This window comes from Cyrtonyx montezumae, unplaced genomic scaffold (genome assembly GCF_038088225.1).
Source record: "Cyrtonyx montezumae isolate F1298 unplaced genomic scaffold, pur_monq_1.0 scaffold_3, whole genome shotgun sequence".
NCBI classification, from domain to species: Eukaryota; Metazoa; Chordata; class Aves; order Galliformes; family Odontophoridae; genus Cyrtonyx; species Cyrtonyx montezumae.
Genome location: NW_027072034.1, coordinates 52,147,993 through 52,171,947, shown reverse-complemented (window position 1 = coordinate 52,171,947; position 23,955 = coordinate 52,147,993). Strand labels below are relative to the sequence as shown.

Sequence of the window (23,955 nt, the reverse complement as noted above, 5' to 3'; positions counted from 1 at the left end):
CAAACCACAGCTTGCAACAGCTAAACTATCATAGGTGTCTAAAGCAGTAGAAATGGAGGCTCGCATAGAATCTCAAACAACCTGCATCAAATCTGGCATAAATTTACACAGTTTCAGATTTAAAAACCACTTCAAACTAAAACTTGGGGTTATGTCTGCTTTGTGTTGCTGGAATACAACAACACAGCAGGTCCTCATGGTTTTGCAGCTCTCATTTGGAGACAGCAGAGCTACAACAGCCACAATATTTGTGGAGCTAGTCTAGACTACCCTGCTTCCCAGCATCTCTTAGTCAAATGAACAAACGTGGTATATCAGCAATAAATACACCAGTTGAAGAAAGCTATGAAGACTCTCTGCAACAGATTTCCATAGCCACCAACACAAGGTGTATAGGTGGTATATGCAAGTACACAAGAGGCAAAATAGTATCAGGATTTGAGAATGGAGTCATATTATTGTGGAAAAAAATTGCACACTGAATGCTCTGCCTTTTTTTCCCTTTTAAAAGGGAAAACAGTATCTATGGGTTTATGTATTCACAGATAATGGATGAAATCCTGGTCCCAGTTAAGACTACAGCAGTTCTGGTACCTACTATCAGGATTTTACCCATTCTTCAGTATTTCATTCTTTCGAGATGCGTGAACTTTCAAGCTGTGAAAATAGCATGTGTACACACACTTCTCAACTCTAGAATAAACAAATAAATACAGATAGAAAACGGAGAAGAAAAGCAAAACATGCAAAAAAGTACTCAAATTCACTAATTAATGCCTTGAATTAGTGGCTTCTAAACGTGAATTGTAATGGCAAAAGTGTTAGAATATATCTCCTCTGCAGGGGCTCTGAAATTATTGCTATTAAGCCAACAGAGACTAACAATATATTGGTTTGAATACCAAGGCATACGGCTCTTGGCCATCTAAGGGTGCAAGATACAATGTGATGTGTAATAAAATTCCAGGCCAGAAAAAGGAACCAACCAGACAAGAGGAAATACTGCAAAATGAGTCTGCTTTAGTGTAACTAATTTCTAAAATGTTTCTTAAGGATTCCCCAGCTCAAGCAATTCCAAGAGTCTGCAGCAGGAAGGGAAGGGGATTCCACAAATCTTGTGGGGAATGTGGTCACATCTGGAATAAAACAAGTGACATCCCTCAAAGCAGAGATACTGTGGAGAATAATCATCTCTGTAGCTGCACTGCGCTCACAATAGATTCCTTATCTCCTAAGGTGTGCGATTTGAGAAAATAAAAATCTATGACTCAAAGAACAAGTGAACCTAAAACAAAAGGGAAGTTAATTATACAGGTCCATTAAATTACAGAAATGCATAATAAGCCAAGATAAAGTGCTACAAAATGATCAGGGTATTTTTTTTTCTTCTTCCAAGTCCAGAAGCATTCTTCCTGCTTTACTTAGTACTGGTGACAATAGGAGACAGTGCAATTGCATTGGCTGAATTAGAATTCATAATGTCTTCGTACTGTGGGGGCGGATCTAAATGTTGTTCGGCTTCACTTCTTCTCAGACTGATTTCACCAGTGGCTTCCTCATATGAAGGAGGAGGATCACAGTTTGACAGCCTTGTGGATATTGAGTCTGACCGTGTATCCGCATAGCTCAGACCTCCTGGAGAGAGCCCACTGACTTCAAACATTTCCTCCTGTGGGGAATGAACAATGCTGAGAGGCTGCGGAAGCGAACCTCTGCCGTCAGACACAGCACCATCACCTATTGCTTCGTGGGCTCCCCTATGCGCGTACACCGACTGTCTACGCGTTTTCTTTTTAAACAGGCATCTCCATATGACAAAAATGACAATGAGGATAACAAAAAGGCCAATGATTAATGGAAATGCAAGGTAAAATGAATACCAGCTATGTCCTGTGTTACTTTCTCCCTGAAGTCCATTTTTGTAGACTTTCCAGAACTCCTTCTAGAAGAGCAAGACAGGATAAGTCAGAAACGATAAGACATTAAAAACAAAAGAACAAACCAAAGACTTTATTCAAGCTGTTTTAAATGAATGAGGAAAAAGATGGCATTTCAAATTCAATGAGCAATATGAGAACTAATATGAATAAGCTCACAAAATAAATATTCTTCTGATGTGATTTCTGAAGCAAAAGACTTTTTTTTTTTTTTAAATACCAACTCCTTGCTCTACATGTAATAATCCTGTACTGGAACTTTAATATCTAAAAATCTGTAGCACAGACAGGAATAAGAAATCTAATCAGCATGCACATCAGCCATGTAGTGGACCAAAACTTTTCAGCACCACTCAAGCTCAAAGTAATTACTTATTTTTTAACTCTAATACGCTAATACAATCTGACAGTGAAATACTGCTTTGGAATGACAAACTGTCATAGCAAAGCAGAACTACACTGTATTGTCACTTCATAATTCAGACTTCCTCCATCCTCTGGCTCATAAAGCAATTGTTGTCAGTCTACCCTGAGCTGCTTCAAATCCTCTGTTTGCAGGTAAAGATAGCTTCAGCAGCATAAGAACGCTACACAGCTTATTATACTCTAGATACTCTGGCAACACAGGTATAGATAAACAGAAAGTGAAAAGTGAAATCACAAATAGGGAAAAACAGAAGAAGGAGAACTTGTACTTGAAAGTACTTTTTGCTCTATTATTAACATGCACAAGCAGGAGCACAAAGATCATGCCACCTTCGCATTTGCTCTCCAGCAAACACTGTGCATAGTACAAAGAAAAGTATATCCTATTTGCAACGTACACTCCTATCAAGAAACACTTCCACAGTGTTTTATAATGATGTCTAACGCAAAAAAATACAGCAAAACAAAATCCATGCCAAAAACTCTGAATGTCACAGCCCCATTTGAAAATGCAGAGACCTGGCCTCTTCATATTCATGAGAGCACCCACTTAAACTAATAGACATCTTTCATACAAGTTATTAAAAAAATTATCACCAGGAAAAATGATAATAATTTCTCAGCTAGTTAACAATGTACTCAGGTTGCAGGCTAACTTTGTGCACAGACCAATCATATATTTTTTTCTTTAAAGTTCAGGACTGTTGCCACATGAACAGCATTATGCAAATAATGCCACCAAACTGATCTCAGAGTTGCACAACTGACAACCCACCTTTCCCATCAAATCAACACAACCAGGAAGATCTGTTACCTATTGATTCATGAGCATTATTAACTCCTGTTGTCCATACTGGAACCAAGCTTCCCACTACACTGCTCTGCTACTTCAGCAGCAGCAAGGGAATGGAGTAATATTTGTTTCTGAGGCCAAAGCTGCAAAGATTTACTGAAAGTTAGATATAAATTTATAAAAAGTCAAGAGTTTTGTCCTCGCAGTGCATTTTATGTTGAAGTCTGTAGAGGAAATGTATCCTCTCCAACCTAAGGGTGGTAAGTTGTAACTGGGATTCTATTAATGTTTCCATGTTACTTCTAGCTCAACATTATCTGCCTGAGAAAATCTCTGTACCTTCTTCATGAAACCAAAATACCAACACTGTTTCTTGCTACCCTGCAAGGTGACAAATCAGCAGAAGAACTGTTTTTCCAGAACAGAGGGCAGCTAGTTCACAACAGGTTATATGGCTGTGGGGGTTGGTCAAGTTAATGGTGTGACAAGGCAGGTGCACAAAGAGCATAATGTAAGAATTTAAACTGCCTTAGGATGAAAGTAGTTTAGTGTCCACTTTCATTTCCAAGCAAAGCAAATGAAATTCCAAGGGATTTTGGACACGTACTCCTCTGCCAAAAATTATAATGTTTCAGGTCTGTGGCTGTATTACAGACAGAGGAATAAAGGTCCTCATACAGGCAAAAAATACTCAGTGACTTGTTTAGTTGCTGGAAAAAAAAAAAAAGCTTTACATTTCCTCTTTGAAGAAGAACTTGCTAGTGTACTAAACTTATGGTTTAGCATCAAATGAAACTACAAAGACTCTTAGTTCCAGAATTTACCAGAACTGCAAGAAACTAATACTTCTGGTTTGAGTTTCTCAGCTGCAAAGCAGCTCCTCCCTCTGCCCTGTCACCCCACAGCTATGCTGTTCTCTAAAGTGGAAGCACAAGGAGGACAAATCACCTGATCTAAGTACTGTCCATCATCAAACAGTATCACAGAGAACTCCCATGAATTTGCACAGTGTGAGGGTTCATACAATCTGCTGTGGAAAAACAAGAGGAGAAATACTGAAATTCCAGGAGATAATTGCAGAACTCTCGCAGAATGTTAAAGAATAATTTAAAAGTTAAAAAATTTAAACATCCCTTCCACTGCAGTTGCCTCTTAAACCAGGAGGAAAAAGAAGGACTTACTTTCTACTTGACAAAACTAAGAACTTGTGATTTATGAAAAGGACACTCCAGCAATCATTTACCCTTGGGCACTGCACTGATGGGAGTGCAAGGCATACATGTCTTAAAAGGCTGAAAGACTAAATTAAGCAGACCGTAGCATCAGATAACGGCGATGAGAAAGACCTAAAATCATCTAGTTTAAATTCCTGCTATCAACTACTTTTCTGCATGTTGGCAAATCCAGTTTGAAATAAACCAACAGAATTCTCAAGGGCATCACATACAAACCGTTATGGACAATGTGCCACATTCTTTTTCTGTTCACGTCTAATACTTCACTATCATTATCTATTTAGAACAGAGCTGACTTCAGTCGACTGGATTTGAACAGTGAATCAAACACTAGATCCACACCAAAGTTAAAAAGTCTCACATCCTGCTGAGAATTTTGTCTGAGGTCTTTACTACATTTGGCAGCACTGTCAGCCTCAAATGACTCCTGGTCAATCATGTGACGTGTTGTTAGGTGGGCTAATAATATGTCAATGGAAGACTGGTGTTCAGTAGGTAGAGTATATGAACAAAGCAATAAAGGGTAATGAGCATACCTGCTACTCTGTTTTCTCCTGGTTTGCCCTCAACTTCAGATTTGCATCTTCTCTTCATGATATTTACCCAGCATTCATAATTAGACACACACAAACTGATGTCTCATTTGATCATAACAGTTTAGAGCTGGTGCTGAGTTTTGAGTTGCTAACTAGGCTTTTTAGCATTTTTTACACTTATGAATAAATATAAGTGACTTTTTTTTTTTTTTTTAATGATGCAGTGTCACTCTAAAACCAGAGTTAATGCAAGAGAAATGAGTATTTGAGCTTCCATCACACCCAGGTATTTTGCACATTCACTTTCTGCAAATCTTTGAGCCTCCTGACAAACTCTGACAACTGCCTAGTGGTCACATACAGTGCTATCTGGTTATACCTTCTACATATGCAGAGCTTTACAGGATGAGGAGTAGAGTTTACCCCATTTATTATCTTCTGACAAGAATAGAGACTGCCAGAAGAGTATAAACATAAGCAGAGAGTGATACTCTCCCTATTTTCATATATTTATACTTGAAGAACTCCCACCAGATAAAGCTGACCCCTTTTATTCAATTGTCCCCAATCGATTTCATCTCCTCTGAAGTTGATATACTTTTTCCTATGGCCAAACAGTCACGCAGATCCAATACTTGTGGTGAGAAGAGAAGCTTTTATTTGCTCTGAAACTACACCTTCTTACCCCCTTTGAGTCCAGTCCCTTCTAAGCTCCACTGTCAGAAGGATGTTAAATGATTCACCTCTGTTCAATCTTCATATTCCTTACTGACATCTACTACAGGTTCCCTGATTTAACTGTTTTCAATCTATAGTTGTTTTACAAACTTTTCAATATCTTTAGTCAGCTTCTTAGGTTCACTGCATCTCCTTCAGCTACTTATTTGCTTTTTAAGTGCTATACAAGACACACTCAAGATTCAAGTGAACAATTGCGTAGTTACATCCCCCATTTTGTTCTCTGTTCCCTTCCTGGATTCTTAACATACAGGCTTTTATTTGTTTTTGTTTAACTGCTAAGCATTATAAATTCAAGTCTTCACAAACAATCCATAAATTCAGATCTCGTTCCTGAGGCAAACACATACATACATACGAGGAATGAGCTTTTTTTTCCCCTAGTGTGCAACACATTTGTCAACGTTGAATTTCATGTTTTCCACTCAGTGCCACAAAGTTCTGCAAACTCTTCCCTGCCAGCTCTAGGCTTTGCTATCCTGAGAGTATTATCTTATTACTAACTGTATCAATTTACATAATACTTCTGAAGATAACAAAATCCCCAAGTCTACACAATACTTAAGGCATTCATTATTTCCATGACATTTACGAATGTACACTTAATGTACACAATGCTACCTTCCAGGAAAACTGATGCATCAAAAATAACTTGAGGGGACTGTTTGGTATTATTTTAATATAAAAAACTTAGATGATGTACACCTGCCCAGAAGACTTCAGAGAAGCAAAGAACCCAATGGACAAGGTTAAAAACAATACAGAATAACAATTATACAAAGCAAAATTAACATGAGGTAAATAAGCACCGTAATCTTTCTGAATGTCAGTCTGCCTATACTACAAAATCACTGCATCTTTGAGATTATAATACAGTATGTTCACAATAACAGTCTACAGCACCTCTGTCTCCAGAAATCAAGTACTTTTAAGAGGCTGTAAGGATGGATATAGCTGGAAAAAAAAGGACTAAAGTAAATGAGGCTGGTCAGGCATGGCTGAACACTAGCAAGTTACCAACATCAAAGCAGCTGAACTAAAAAGGATAGCGCAATAGGACTGGATAATGGAAGAGGACTTAATTGGAAATTCCCTCCACACTGCAACAAAAAGGGTTGTGGAATAACAGTAAGTGTAATTATTTCTACTTCACTATTTCTAAAATACCTCTGTAGCAAAAAGGCTATCTACTGAAATACAAAATGTTTCTAAATATTTAACAGATGAAAGTTGAAGCAAGAGGTGATGCAGAATCATATAATATCCTGAATTGGAAGGGACCCGTAAGGATCATCAAACCCAACTCCACGCAGAACCAGCTAAAATTCAATCCCTGTGTCTGAGAGTACTGTCTAAATGCTTCTTAAGCTCTGGCAGTGGGGTGTTATGACCACTGACCTGTGAAACCTGTTCCAGCACTCAGCCACCATCCTGGTGAGGAACCTTTTCCTAATACCCAACCTGACCTTCCTGACACACCTCACGTTGCTCCTTAAGGTCCTGTCACAGGTCATCAGTTTGGCCTATCATTAGTCAACATATTTATTAGTGATAAAGCTATTAGTGGTTTTGTATTAGTTTTTATAAAAGTTGTGTCACTGTACACACTACTTTTAATTACACGATAATATCATCAGGAATTGCCACATCAAGTCAAGTTTAGGAGGTAAAAAACATGACTGTGCGTGCATTTTATAGCTTCTGAAAGAACAAGATTTGAAATGACACTACAAATCCCACTGTTTCATTTTAATAAAAGTTTTCGTTCTGTCTTCTCCACTTTCCTAAGTATGATACAAACACAAAGATGCCAAGAACTTAAAATGTTCAGTAGGTTTTCCTGTTGTTTTTAATGTAAAACACAGTCAGTGAAGAGTGGGACACATCACTCGTGTTTATTCTGAAATAAATTCATTATGCTCTCTGTGCCACTTTGCCCATTAACACACTGGCCTTGTCTGTCAGTTTCCCAAGTCACATTTTCTAGCAGCTGTTTTTCTACTTCAAGACAAAATTTGAGGATAAATCCAATTTCTAATTCAGGACAGACCTGAATGAAAAAAAAAAATCTCCACTTTACTGCATTAAATACTTCAGGCAACACTATCAAAAGCTTACATGCCAATCATATTTTTTGGAAGGCAATTTAAATTATTCTGGGTATGATGTGCAGTGCAGCTACTAGGTGCAGAGCTGTTGGCCCACAAGTTTCTTTTAATTACAGAAGGCAACAGACTTACACAATTCTGTGTGGGCAGTATCTGCTTCATTCCAGGCAAGTTAATATATCACTGCCCTTGAATAACATACTGCAGCATTACAATTTTATTTTATGTTTTGGATTGCTGCTGCTTAACAACAGGCTGTGAGGGTCTGCAGAAGTTAACTTCAAGAAGGCCACTTATCTTTGTTTATTTTTAAGACTGTAAATAACCTGGCCACTAAACACTTCAGCCAGCTACACCAGCACATAGGATATAGATTCTATTTTAAGTAGAATGATTTTCCAGTTGCTCAATCATTTTATCTGAATGTATTCAATAAATTAGTTAAGATGTGAGATAAGTAAAGACTTCTGACCTCTGCTCCTATACATTCCCTGTAACACTCAGAACTCCATCATTTCAACCAATAAAAACAATAGTATCTGCAATACATAGGTTAGGATTGAGTGTGTGATGATAGGACACGTGCTATTAGGGTAATTAGTACTGCCAAACAGAACAGACAATGACAGCTGGGGAGTATTCATGTTCCTTTTCTTCCAAGCTGCCAAGCTGTAAAAAACTTTTATGAGCAAGCTTTTCTTTGAGATTTCCCCTCTTTTGAAATTCATTGTAATTTTGGACAAAAGATTCCAAACTTACTGCTGTGCAGTCTACCCATCTCCGCTGCAGGCCTTAGTTGCTTAAAGAATCAAGTTTAAAAGGAAAGCAAATCTAGTATAATGCTGGAAAACACACAAGCATTAATCATACCCCAGAAGTTAACATCAAGACACTCCCCCCCATCTGTACATACACAACAAAACATACCGTCTTTTCCTCATTTTCAAATGCTTCTCTTGCTTCCTCATAGGTACAGATTTCTTCTCTGCATTCATGTTCTATGTCACCTTGCTTTAATTCTTCCAAAAACTTGTTGGCTCTTCGGTATCTTTTATACACAGAATTGGCTTTGTCCTCTGTTAAGAACACTGAATAAGAGAGGAAATAATGGTCACTACTAAAACATACCGACAAACCTCATGGTGAAACTATCTAAAGAAAACATGCATTGGGGAAACAATCTTCTTCAAAGTCTTTCTCTTTATTTAATAGGATAAAAAGCCTTTTCTGGTTTTGTTCACTATGATGAACATATGGGCCTATAATCTCAGTGGCTATTGCTACATCAAAAATCTGATGGGTCCTGACTCAGCACCATGTTCCTGTATGCATCAACAAGACTGAAGCTGTGCCTAAGAACAGTGCCCAGAAGAGACAGCCACATGCTCAGTTAAAATGATTTTTCAAACTAAAACAACACAGAACAAACAAAACCTGCCTGTGAACATCCAAAGAGATTTGCAACTGCTCGAGGGCAACACAGCTAAGAGTACTCAGAAGTTTTTGATGCTACAAATATTTCTGAATATTACCCCGTTGTATGCACCACAACATCATTTATCAAAGTTTAATTCTGCCTGTTTTGAAGCAGACTTGCTGCCTTTATTTCAGAAATGTTAGCCATGAAACAGCAACTCTTCTAAAGGTGTAAGGGAAGTTGTCTCATTCCACCTTCTTAAATAATACACAGAACCCCCGAAATAAAATAATGCCAAAAGACAACCATAGTTCTGAAAAAGGTATTCTTTTTTGCTTTCCTTAGTTTTCTGTTCAAATAAAAGAACTGGAAATAACCTTCTGCAGTTCCATTCTTCCCTCAAATTCCCTAAACAAATGATTTTTACAGAACATGTAGCAACTGAAACACTTCAAAATCCAGGTGGCTGAATTACTCAAAAGGTGCATTTACAGTGAATGATACAGAAATTCCTCAGATATGTTAGGTCAGGAAGTGAGAACACTGTGCAATGCAACACTGTCCTTGGGCTCTCAGTGCTAGCAATCGGGCTAAATTCAGTGTACTGCCATATTAACATGCTCACACTATCTTCCTCGTCAGTGTTACCATTTCTGCACTGGTTCAATTACAGCTAATCTGAGATCTCTGATCAGCTTATGAAGACAAAACTCTTACCGTCTGCAGAAGGATGAAGACTAACTAGTTTAAATGATGATTTATCTATGATTTCATATGAATTAGTCTTCTATTTCTACCCTAATCCTCTTATTTGAATACTAAATTAAAAAAAAGATGCCTGCAAGTCTACAAAGATAGGTCACTACACATTTCCTTTACTGAACTTAGATGTGGCAGCATTCGTCAGCAGTGGGGATACAACATTTAGACTTACCTATTTTACATTAATTTCATTTTATTCAGTATGTGTGATGTAATCTGTGTTAAAATTCATTAGACAATCACCTTCCTTCTGCAAACGATTAAGCATCAGTCATTCCCCTACTTTCAGTTGAATACATCTGATGCATGCATGCACCACAAATTACCTTATTCACAACTCTGTCAGAGATTCTGTGCATACAGCTCTACATCTGCCTGTTTTGCAATTCTTGTTTTTGATAGCACCATAGGTGAGCACACGGGCATTTATTTCCTACTGTGTAATTTCACTATCTAAATAACAAATTAATACTCAAAATTTTCCTACAAAGAGGAAGCAAAGGGATGGCTTCCATCTCCCCACACAGTTCTCCTGACTCCTCTCTAGGCCTGAAGAACTGGCTTGTTTTCCACATGCCTCAGTGATCATCTATAAGTGGGGAGATGGAAGACTTGGTCACACAGGAAGCCAGCATGCAGCCATGTATGGGGATGCCAGTGCTCTAACTACTTCTCACCAATCCCTCTCATGAGCACTCTAGAAGCAGAGCAAGCTACTACCCCAACTCTCTTAAGAGCATTGTCACAACAGAGTAGATAATGAACTGTAAATCAAGCTTCCCCTCCTTCAAGGGATAAAACCAAAGGAATTACATTTCACAAGTAGAGCTCATCCTTGAAGAGAGGAGAGAAACTGTAACAGCTTTGTACTGGATGTAGAGGGACAAGGAATAAAGCAGAAATTACAGGTTGCTGAAAATATCCTGATTTGGAACTACTGGCTCTCAGAAAGTACGTACAAATCTTGCTTCCAAAAACAAGTATACACTTGCACTGAAAAATACACTGATGAAGAATAACGAAGCATTAGAACAATTCAATTTTTAAGAATGGTCAGCATGTAACTTCCTAAAAGAAAACCCTCACTCCCCTTCCCCTTCCCAACTCACAGTGTGTCTCCCTTCTGTCACAAAACAGTATAGAAAATCCAATCAAAGTCAAAAAAGCCCACTGAGAAGGCTAAACCACACATTAACTCTTTTGTTAACATATGTTTAGGAATAGCTTTTGACCTTGTAAGACTAGACAGAATGATGTACAACATTGTTCATTCGTTTGTTTTGATTTGACATTTTTAAAGTTCCACACACTCCTAATGACTTTAAATCCTTATTGAGAAGTCAATAAATGAACAGCAATGAAAAAAGCATGCACTGTTCAAAGAAATCTTGATGCATATACTGATAGAAATATAATGATTTAATGAGAATGTCACATCCTGATGAATGCTATAAAGAAAGATATAATGGTACCACGCAGCAGAAACCACACTGACTTCTTAGTACTCTATGACTGTTATTGTGGAAACATTCAGTTATAATTGCATAGGAGTGCGTAGAAACCCTTCTTGGGTCAGATAAGACCTAACCAAGATAAGATGTAGCTGAATCCACTGCAGCTGTTAATATGAAACTGAAAATGATTAAAAAAGAATAACATTTTGAGAATATAACTTCTTAAGAAGCTATATAAAAAAAACTTTTTTTAGTTTGACAATAGTATTGGAGAGAGTAATGCAGCCCAATCAATTTATAATACATTCTCAGGAAAGCACATGCAAGTTGAAATTCAACTAGAATTACAAAGAATCAGGCAAGGACATGTGTGAGGATAAATATGTCTCAGCCTGCCAGCTGAAGATGTCACAACCGAAGAAAACTGGCTTCAGGTTTGTAGTGGTAGAGAAACAGGGAGCAGCTCCGTGGGAAAAATATTCTGATACACAAAAATGCTGCAGAAGGAAATTCTGCAGCATCATGGGCTGGTGCCAACTCTGTTGAAACCACTGCTGATGCTTCCATTTTCTGTCTGTTTACCAACACCCAAGGATATTAAAGCAGAAATAAGCATTTCACTCAAAAATGAAAACTGAAGCTACTGATAAATGTGAATCTTTCTGCTGGTAATCTCAATAAAACCATTTGATTTACACAGCGGAGAAGGCAGAAAAATGCTTTGAGTATTCAGTTATAAAGCATGAAAAGTGACTTCTGCTGTGTGATGCTGGAGTTAGTGGAACAAGCTTCAGAACATAAAATGGGACACAATCCTGGAAATCAGCTCTGTGGTCTTTGTTCTGCAGCCAGCTTACAAAGGTCCACAAATGAGCTAGTCATAATATTATATGCAGATTATAATTCCATGTCAGAACAGTAGTACAATTCCAATTCAGTTCAGTGTGGGCAAAGATCTGCATGACACGTAACACTAAAATCAGTTTCATAGCAAAGACTTTTGCGCAAACCAATTAGGATTTTGAGAAGAGGTCAGTTTTGGGGAACACTAATGCCCTTTTGATGTGGCACAGTAAGGAATGCATGTTCATCACCAAGTTAAACTTACCACTGTCCATGATGATCACTGTCAAGGCACAAAACTGGCAAATATCAAATCTAAAAACAAAAAAGGAAACATCCTGTTGAGTTGTCAATTATGGTGAACTTTGGAATGTTATTAACAGTACGTGGGAATCAAAATAAACGTATTAATGTTTGAAACCTTGTGGTTAAGATTAATCTCCATTTTGAGTTGTGTCCCTACCACATGCATAGTAACTTTGGTAGCATACAACATAAGATGACTCTTAAGAAATAGTGAACACTTCAACCTTTATCAAAGTTTTCCATATATAGAATATGCAAGGATAATGACATAAAATAGGTGTGTTTCATTTTAAACTAATCTGAAACCTGTTCTACAGCTTGAAAGGTTAAAGTTCTTGCATCTTATCTAGGACTCAAATTCAGTCTACAGAGAACATTAAGCCAACTTTATTCTACAGATCTTATTTGAAAAATCAGAATGAACACATACAAAATCATTCAAAGTCTGCTACTGATTAAAACAGGATGCCTGCATTAAGATCAAAGGTAAAAGAAGACTTGTGATTTGGGAAAAGAACATGCAATACATCCCAGGATTCCAGCCAGTCCTACAAGAACTTGCACGTTCTTTATCCTCATCTGGGAAGGAGAAAAGACAAAAGACAGTCAAGAAACTGCCTGAAGCACAGTGCAGCCACCAGGTAGTCAATAAGAACCACACCTAAAAGCTGCAATAGTTACTTGAGGGACTGTTTTCAGTTTCTTGGAATCTTCAGTAGCTTGAGACAAGTTAAGAAAATAAAAGCTTTATGCAAAGAATGCTGCAGCTGTGTAACCAAGTTGGTAGAACACCAAATGAGGTTAAAGATTTTTTACTAATAAATTACCAACTCCTAAAGATTAGCATCAGTTCTACTTCAGAGGTCAAGTTACACATCAACATATCATTCCATATGCATGCCCTCAACCTCCATAAAACCAAAACCTCATATACAAACATCTCCATTAAAAAGTGCTAACTGTGCACAAATGTTGGCTGTAGCTGCTGTAATAAACTGGGAAAGTTAAGACTTCCAACACTAATTTGTTAAACAAGAGCAGAGTCTAATGCCTGCCATAAATGCTGCTGAAGTGAATGGAGCTGTAGATACATATCCCAGTCTTTTAACAAAATTGTAGGTCTGGGACTAAAGGAAATGTGGGATGGAGAGTAAACTAATTTTTAAGCAAGTTCTTCATGTCTCTGTAAAGGTAAATAAATGTGAATTAAATTAAAGCATTCTGAAGTCTCAACACAGTGATGATTATTGTATATTACTACATATAGTAGGGTTACAGAAGCAGAGGGCTTATATTCTAGGGAAAAAAAAGTATATAGCCTTCTCCTTCAGCACTAATTTTTCACAGCAGACTCTCCCTACCTATGCAAAGACTCAAACTGGAAAAAGTCCCTGAAACAAGTACTGCAGCTTTCAGTTGTGGTTCTTACTGATCCTTCAATAGTCAACATTAGATTCTTACGGCGATTACAAGTATTTAGAGAACTCTGAAACTAATTATGTCAGTTTTCCTACAAATGTGTATCTTTGTCTTTTTAAATGCCACTCCACCTTCCCTCCCTGTCTCTGTATCTGCCCAAACTTCTTCATTTCCAAGCCTCTTACTGTCCCCGTGTTCCCACAACTCATGGCAAGTTTCCTGTCATGGCACCTCAATACAGGCCGAACTAGAGGCTGTTGCAGGCAGTGATGCCCTGCTGTTACACAGGAAAAACACACAGCTCAAGTCCATAGAACAGACTTTTCCTATCACAGAAGAACTACTACTCAGGTCACCCATTAAATTTCAGTCCTCTGCTCCCTGATAGTCTTCGTTCTCACCAATGAAAGAGTTGAAAAATCACTTGGAAAAAGCGATCAATGCAGACAAAGACATGAATCTTTTTTTGCTTCATAAGACAGCTGACAAAACTGAAGAGGGTTAGGCAAAACTACAGGAATATCTTGACTTACTACTGACTCATTTATTCCTTTACACAGCTTTTTACATGGAATTTCATGCTTTTTAGTCTTCAAGAACCTCACTGAAAGACAGAATGGTCTTACTGGGTCAAAGAAATGCTTTTCATGTATGTATGCATTTAAAATACACCTACATATATATTCACAAAAAACAATGGAAGAACAAACACACCATAGAAAATATCTTAGTTGTAATGCTAATGCTTAATGTTTCAGGAATTTGTATTAATATATATCAGCCTCTTCTCAATCTCCAAGAGTAGGTTATACAGTGGACAGCACAGATTGCAATACAGCTGAGTTAATCATCATATTCCATGTTCAACAGTAAGCTGATGTATCTGAACAATGACAAGTGATCATTGTGATAAGTAAGTGAAAAACAAGTGATCATTTCTGAGTGCCTACTTGACTGTCAGAGTGATGGTAAAAAAATAAATCCCCAAACAAAACAAATCAACAAACACTAAACAACCAGCCTTTCAGTTCTAGTAGAAAATATAATGACTCAATAGAAAATACAATTAGTTCTGAGGCATACATGAGACAGCAAATAAGATACCAAGGCCTGTGCTATTAACCAGCATGGCTATGCTCAACACCAAGAGGCTGTAGCATTTTACATCTTGAAGCAACATACCAAGCTATACACTTCTTCCCAAATATAACCTAAGTATTTTTCATCAATCCTGACTGTTCACACTTTGTACACACTGTACAAGCATAAAAATCAGAATATCATGTACCCCATAAATTGGGATGACTGATTTCAGCAATAAAGATTGTCAGCTGAAGACAGTGTTTCTGTAAAGTTTTGTTGCATGTTAAAATAGCTATATTCCGTTAACATATCCTCCTGACTCCGTTTTCTGACAAGTTTAATAGAAATGTGCACCACATACCATTAAAGAGCAGAGGATCTGATAGAGGGTACATAAATCCAAATTGTCTTCAATATTCTTGTTCACTGACTGTCACAGATTCTAGAAAAAAACAACAACATTGAGCACAACAGGAAAGGATCCTTAAGGGATAATGCAGAGCACCAGCTGTATGTCTAAATTTCTCACTTGCTGAATTAACAGTGTCTAGAAGCACAGTCAGGCCAGCAGGCTCCTCTCACAGCAAGGGAGAAATGTGCACTCTTGTGCACAGGTAGGGAATGGGAGATGTTTTTTTTTCCATTCAGCAACACAACTCTAACAAGGGATATAGTTGGCTATTTTAGTTATGTAATATGTACAATTAATGAGACTACTGAGATGCAGTTCACAGTCAGATGCCGCCCAAAAAACTATAAAAATTTTCAAATTGTAAATTTTTAGGTTATGCTGCAGCTTTTGATGAAAGCAAATATATTCAAGAGATGCTACTAAGTGAAACATCAGAAGATGCTCACTACAAAAATAAACACCCCTCTTTTCACTCCGGGCCCCAAAGCAGGTGCATTGAAACAACCAAAATACTCCTGTGGGAGGTCAGGTTAGAAGAAAAATGGAAAGAATAATTAATTACACAGGAAGACAGACAATAATTATTAAACTGTCATTTATTCAAAATGCAGGATCCCAGTTCAACCACATTTGGCTTTTACACCCTTGCAAGAAAATGTTGCAGAAAACAACTTTAATTACGTCAATCTCTTCCAAATGAACCTTTTTCCTGAGGAAAAGCACACAAGCAGATTTACATGGATTCAGACACTGGAGAAATATGTTGCTCTAGGCAGGATGCCTAAGGATATAGGAAAAGGTAGTACTTTTTAAAAGGTTGATTTGTTGGCAACAGCAGCTAGCCATGGAGTCAGACCAGGAATAAAGAGGGATTCAACACTTTGGAAACTTATTATCAGACACTTATGTAAAAGATTTGTCTCACCTGAGACTACAAATAACATGGATAAGAGTGAAACAGAACTGAAAAAAATCACAAAAAAAACCTCTTCAGCTTTGTAAATGCTATCCAATCACAACATTATAACACATTATCATTAATTTTAATTACATAAAGATCGAAACCACAGCCTGGATCAGTAAGAAAAGCCTGTGCTTATGGGACTGCCATTATGTCTTAAAATCAATGAAATGTATAATCACTCCCAGAACTCACATGCTAAGTACAACTCTTACAGAGCTACACTTGACAAAGAAAAGGCTGCTTGCAACTTGGCACGGGGCAATGTTTCAGCTGGCTGAGGCTGAAGTCTCAAGCTTCTACCTCAGCTTCATGACCCATTCTGAGAGGTTTTTTTCCCTGTTGTTTTAGAGCTGTGATAATATTCTGTCTGCTTATTCCCTGGTGCCTGCCAAGCTCCTCCAGTAACTGTATGACAGCTCTTCCTTACCTTCATTCCCAACCAGACACATTCTGAGGAGCAGGAAACCTGTTCAGGGAAACAACACCACTTTCCTTTCTGAGGGGGAGGGTTTTGGCTAGTTTCATTGCTTCCAAGTGCACCAAGACACCTGGGGCAGTTCTTGGGAAAAATGAATGCTTACCTAACTAGCAGCATGGAAACCCCAAACGACACAAATGCTCAAGAGATCTTTCTTATCAGCATACATAGCAGCGACTCAGACACCTCAATTTTCTATAAGCTTGATGTTAAAAGATGTTGCTTCAGGTTAGACATAATTACTCTGCTTTGGGAATTCAAATTTGCAGTAATGAACGTGATAATCCATGTAAACGTTGACATGGCAGTTATCAATTCCTTTTTTTTTTTTTTTAAGTGTAAATGGGGAAGGCTTAAGTAAGACTATCACAGTAAGCTGTATTTTTATCCTGATACTGTATACCATCAAAAGTAGCGATACCATGTTAGAATGGTTAAGTTACTTTTGCTCTCTTCAATGCTCTTTAACCGAATTTGACACCGAGAATCTCTTCATTCATTACCTTAAGTCTTTCCTGAAAGATCCAGGACCAAGAACAGAGAAATCCATCAATGTTTTCTGAGAAAACATTACAGATGAGTTTCAGCATTTGTGGAAGCCTTTCAGGAGGCAGGTGACTTGCACAACAAAAAATCATTACCCATTTTCACTGTCAGAAGGTAGGCAGTCAGCAAGCATACAGCCACGGCCTGTATAAACATTTACAAGTTGCTAAGTCAAAGCTGCAGAGATGAAAATAGGGAAATAGCACAGCCAGCACATGGGAGACATCTAAGAACATCGTGATTTGGTTAACAGCTGGGTCACAAAATACATGCATACTAGAGAACAGAAGAGAACTCAATTCAAGTAGGAAAGTGCAAGAGGTGACAGAAGCAAGAAAATAATTTCATACAGTTGCGGTGCTCCCCGATCTAATTACAGTTTAAGTGATGGCTTCCACACCAAACACAAGCTGTTAACTACTTCAATAGTATCTACTCAAACTTCGGCCTGAATAGATGGACTCGTTTGAAACCAGTACAATGGTCAAGGGTAACAACCAGTAAGTGCTGCAGATTTATCCCTATCAATGGCTATGATCACATTAGCCAGGAATGCAGAGCATTAGCAGCATGTCTGAAGAACAAAACAGTAGGTACTGAGGGCCCAACACTAACAACGGGCACGTGAAAATTTTGCTTTGCAGTAGCTGATTTGGTTCCATCAGCTGAATGAATACAGCGCGGTTGTTCGCCTGAAAGAGGTATGCTCTCGGAGTACATCTTTTCATTTACTTTCAGCCAAAAGTAATTCAGTTTCATTGCTTTAAAATTATTCCGCAATGCAAACTAAAGCACAGGAAGAGGTGGCAACTGGGAGTTTTGCTTCCATAAAATGCTTCTAATCTGAACCAAAACGCTGCTGCAGATACACCCAGTAGTAAGAAACTGTGCGGAGGAAGCTCTAGATAACATCATTTCTCAACAAAGACTCAGCGATTGTTATGGGACGACAGTGAATGGCTGGCAAAACTTCCTGTGGAGCTACAGAACTCCTTCGACAAACAAGCAGACTAAAGCAGAGATAACATTAAACTCCTCCAAGAGAGAAATCAGCTGCTGGGCTGCTAGGTAGGACTACGCCCAACCAAAACGCTCCATTGTCAGGGCAAGATCTGAAAATGCCAAGCTTACCTACAGTTGTAGGGAATTAAACAAGAAAAGGGATAAAACTATAGAACACAACAATCAAAAAGAAACAACCAAAAAGCAAATCCTTCAATAATAAAGGGACAAAGAAAGTCAAGCAACAGTGCCTAAGCGGAGTCCGTTCACCAGAATGTATCCACTGGAAGGATGGTTTGCCCCATTCAGAAAAGGTCACAAGGCCAAGGTTAAAACATACACAATTTTTCCTACTTGGAAATCCTTATAGATATTTCTTCCCCAACAGATCTTTCAGAAAGCAAAACCACGACCCAAACACCACAAACAATACTTTTCTGCTTTTTCCACTAACAGAAGCTGGCTGTTCAAAATTCAGCCACCAACTGCATCAGCCCATGTCCCACACTCTTCCCAGACGAAGAGAAGAAAGATCTGACAATTCTGCACATTTGAAAAAGATTATCCTCAACTCTCTGAGGCTGTCTGAAATTGTTGCAGTGCTCTGAAGGTTAAGGAGCAATAGCAATTCTAAACTACCACTATTTTTCAAGGGGAATGAGGAAAAAGAGAGCTCTCAATGTGCACATTTGTAGCCAAAAGAAACCTGGATCCTTTTATGCATCTTTGCTGTGCGTGCAATAATTTTATAACAAACCTAAGCCTGCTACTTCATAAAGTTTGTTTTTCTCTTCTGTGAAGAAGAAAAGGTGCAGTGAATATTCAGTGCGGAAATTGCATTTAGCGCTTGCTTGGTAGTCCAATGTCTCACACCTCATTTAATTCAGAAAAGTTATCCAGAAGCAATAAAAAGTAATTTCTCTAGCTTAATGTAGCACTTCACAGAGAAGTGCGCAAACAAAGCCTTGTCTTCCAAATATTTACGCACCGTCAGCACTTTTCAATACAAGTTTCCACCCAGCCTGCTTTCCCCTGAAGCAACACTCATTCGATGCCATTTCAGAGCATGTTTTAATGGGATTTTCCAGTCAGGCAAAAATTAAATTGCAAAGAAGTGCCAGAAGAATTATATGAAAGCTATAAATACATATTTCATCTTATTGAGTTATATGATAACTAGGAAAAAAACAGGGAACAACTGCTACTCCAGAATTTTTACAGTTTTTTTCCTGTCATGTAGGGGAACTGCATAAAAGGAGCACACAAAGGCATACAACACTAGAAATCATAAAAGAGCTGCAGCCAGTTATAGGGTAAATACCTTACACAAAGCAGAAAATAGATCTTTTTGATATCGCCGTTTCCTTCTCTCATAACAGCCACCCTCTTTTTCCTCTTCTCATCAGCATTACTTGAATTTCCATATAAATTAAATGTGCACACATCACAACTGTCTCTTGTAAAGCATTACACATTTGAACAAGCCTACACACAATCATTCTGGCTGATCTACATGTCTGCAGTGTAGTAAAACAAGATGGTAACAAGATGGTAAGGTTTCACCCATGAAGAGGGGGTAAGGAATTTCTCCTCCCTTCCACCTACCCTTTACTGAAGATCAGTGCTCCTGATTTGTGCTAAGGCAGTAGTTCAGTGCTCTGCACAGCAGCTTCACACAAACCCTACCATCAGGCAGGGTACTAACACAGTTTTCCTATTTTTAGATAGCTTTCCTTCAGCAAAAGGGCTTCAGGTCTACCTGGGGTTTCCTCAAGTCCTCCAATACAACAATTACACTTGCTGGTCCTTTTCAACCAGCTAGGACTCAATGGTAGAAAAATGAAGCTGTATTCACAGACGTTTTCCTAAATAAAGTGAACTACAGAATCATTTTGAACACTATCACTCAAGAAAAGACTGGAAGATGAGTTAATTTTGAAATAAATACCACATAAAACCTTTAAGTCATAGCCTCTCACTGATCAACCACACAGCATTACCCCATAGAAAACAAAGCCAAAAAGTTTCATAAGTCAAAGCCACCAGTATCAGTATGGTTACAAAGAATTTCTGATACTTTCCAGCACTGAAAGCAGTAGAGCAGCTCCTAGAACTAGAACAATAAAACTATTGATGCTCTCCTACTTATAAAGTGATTCAGTATATTACACAGCCTGCCTGTAAGAAGTATGAAAAAAATATAAAACGAGAACAGTTCAGAAGGATTTTGGCTTTAAAAGTCTTTTAAAAATGACTTTGGGTGAGGAAAATTTTACACACTGAAATCAATTAAATACTGACATGCCAAATTAATGCACAAAATTAATTGCATTTGAAGATATTTATCTTAGTAATGTCAGAAACTCATGCAATTAGGGTAACAGTTAATTGCTAAAAAATTAATTTACAACAGGAAGATCCTCCACTGTATCTGCATGCTAAAATTCATTTTGGAATATTCCAAGGGTAGGTTTCCCTCCCACCCCTTATGTTGTATACCCTCCCCAGCATCTATATAATGTGGAAGAGAACAGTAGTCTTTTAACACACAAAAACAGGTCATTGATATATATATATTTAGTTTGCTAATTGTCTGTCATTTACAAATGACATGTGATACAGATGTCACAGGAGAACCTTCCTAGGCTTTCAACCACCAGTGGCTGCAGCTCTACCTTTTATATTTCCATGTAGATCAAGTCATCTGAACAGAAACTCCATCAAGCTTTGCCCTGAGCTCCTGAAAAACAGCCACTATGAAGGTATTTTGATACTTCAGTTTTTTCCAAGATAAATGCAGATGTGATGAGCTTGTAGCTGAGCACTTTACAGTTTGCCACAAGCGGCCTTTCCATAAAAGATGAGCTTGCTCACCTTGCTTCTCACCTTCCGACTTTGCCTCCCCAGATTTATTCATCAGGTCCTTGTCTCCCTTGCGGGTCTTACCATTCAAGCAGCTTGCTGCTGCTCTCCAAAGACACCAGCAAACAAAGATATTCATGCACTGCTCCTTCACTGAGAAAGTTTTAGGGCTGTTACTTAGCTCAACACCAATAAAGCTGCTATCTGAGCAGGAAGTTTTCCCTTGACAGCCACGTACTCCTGTTCCCTCCTTGAGCCAACACAGGCTCTGGCTGGCAGCCATACAGCTAATGGAAAGCCTTCTGTGTGTCTGAGTTTGATTAAAAACAAATCACCTATATTGGTCCAGTTGACTACACAGTATTAGAGAAATGGTCAAAATGCAAAATCTAACAAAGATTGAAAAGAAATAAAGAATTCTTGTTTTCAAGCAGTAGAACATGCTTAGATCAGCTAAGCTGCTTACAAAGCCATGCACTCAGTTCTTCATCCTAAGCCATGCCTTTATTTCATTGCTGCCCACAGCTCTGTTAAGTGGCAGCACCAAACAGAAAATAGCACAGTGAGTCCATTTCATTTCTGATACTCAAGACTGCTCAGCAGCACTGAAAGGAAACATTAAGGACTGTGCTAATTTGAGACGCTTCAGGGCATGGCTACAGGAAGGCAGGCAAGAGAGTTTGCTGAGGATACTGCTGTTGAAACCTCTTCCCCACTGCAGTGAGAGCAAAGGGTAGAAAAAGTAGGAAAAGAAAGGTGCTTCTCTTTCCAGCTTTAGTAAATACTTAGGAGTAACACTCTACAAACAAAAGCTGAAGTATATACACAGGGTCAGTAAATAGCACAGTGATAAACCTGGCAGGTTTATCCACAGGCAGGTGCAAAAGTTCATGTCTGATGAACGACACTATCTGGTAGCATTCCTAAAACACAGCTTCCCACCAGTGAGATAACAAATCTATGTTTCCTGAGTGAAAACATTCTTCAATGTGAATACTAAACACTTAGAAATATAGCTAATTTTAATAGACATTACACAACCTGATAGTTCATTTAGAGATAGGGATTTATGGACATATTGATGGTAAGTGATTCTTGAAAATTGGTTCATGGCATTCACTCATACTAAAGACAAAAGCTCAGCAAAACAGGAATATCCAGAATTACAACAATAACAACAACAACCAAACCACCTCGCCTAACCTGGCAAAAACAGAAGTATGGCAGCTTCAGGCAACAAAATGAACCTTGATACACTACCGCAGTATTACTTTTCATGTGTTCTCTCTCTGGTTTTAGCATCACTTAATGTGACCACTACTGGAGTAATCATACTGAAGCAGAGCTGACCAGTGTTGAAAAACCAAGTATGTTCAGTGGGAAATCTGAAAACATGAGATGCCAAATCCTCAAAGTGATTTCAGAAACAACTTGAGAAGGTTGCTTCAACTGCTTTGAAGAAACACTCCACTGAGCATGTACATGGCACAACACAATGGATAAAACTTGATTTCAAATCTCCAAGGCATCTACTTTCAAAAAAAAATAAAAATAAAAAATAGCCAACCAAACCAAACAAACAAAAGGAAGCACTTGTTTTGAAAACAGGCAACGTTTCTTGCACCACTGTATTGTCTTGAGAGTCTTAATCCTAGATGCAAACTGTTATGCTGGGCTGTGCAAACATTTTTCATCTATTCTAAGTGTATTTCTGAGCTGGTGCATAACTTTCAAAGATATTTTACATAATCCTTACCTATCAGCTTTGGGTAAAAGTGAGCTCAGCCTAGAACACTTACACATCAGATTTCCACAAGTATACTCCCTTTTAAGCAAAAACATTTTAGATGGTGAGCAGGCAATTTCTTTACCCTGCCTGCAGATAGGCTTTGCTTTTGAAACGTTACTAATTATCAATTGACTTGTGCTACAGCAAAACTGATGGCAATCAATTATGAGCTTATCGCTCGTTTCAGATTTCACAAACACGTGTCAGATTTTACTAAACAAGAATCAGTAAACAGAAGAAAGGCAAACAAAGAAAAGTCCGGGTATTGTCAGATAAGACTTCAAAAGGTCAAAAAGTTACTGACATCTGAACTTGAATAAAAATAGCTGGCAAGAGAACAGATACTAGACATTAGGTCATTTAATCCACATCCTTGCCAGTGCTGCACAGTTTTCTACTGCACACTGCAAGTACTTTTGTTTACAGTGTGGGAGAGGAAAGAGGGATGTGGGGAGGGGTAGGGAAGAACAACTGCCTTTGGAGGTTGGACCAAAAGAAACACTACAGAAACACAAGCCAGAGAAAAGCCAGAGATTTACAGGATTTTTGGATGAGGGGAGTAGATGAGTGAAATGACTTATTTTTTCCAGTACATTTACTTGGAGTAAGTGGTACCAGCTGCACTGTGGTGCTCCCTCACCAACCCAGTTGATTCTAAGAGCTGAGGAAAATGATCCAGGGTCAAAAGGAGGTCAGACTTTTTTCCCCCAGTATGATTAATTTTGTGATCCACCTCATCATGTGAACACAAAGTGATTACACTCCTACAAGAGAAGGAGACCACAGAGATAGGCAGGACAAGAATATGAGGGAAAAGACGACAGGAAAAAGGGTCACAACAGCAC

At 38.2% G+C, this 23,955-nt stretch overlaps 1 protein-coding gene across 1 annotated transcript; it reads right to left on the bottom strand.

Moving 5' to 3' along the window:
* Nucleotides 1–1,037: 1,037 nt before the first annotated feature.
* PRRG1 (proline rich and Gla domain 1) lies at nucleotides 1,038–23,772 on the bottom strand. The gene is made up of 5 exons (XM_065741568.1): nucleotides 23,710–23,772; nucleotides 15,419–15,499; nucleotides 12,515–12,564; nucleotides 8,701–8,861; nucleotides 1,038–1,942 (listed from the first exon to the last, which is right to left on the bottom strand). Exons 3-5 carry the CDS (start codon nucleotides 12,522–12,524, stop codon nucleotides 1,418–1,420), a joined length of 696 nt encoding a protein of 231 aa, XP_065597640.1. The 5' UTR covers nucleotides 12,525–12,564; nucleotides 15,419–15,499; nucleotides 23,710–23,772; the 3' UTR covers nucleotides 1,038–1,417.
* Nucleotides 23,773–23,955: the final 183 nt, after the last annotated feature.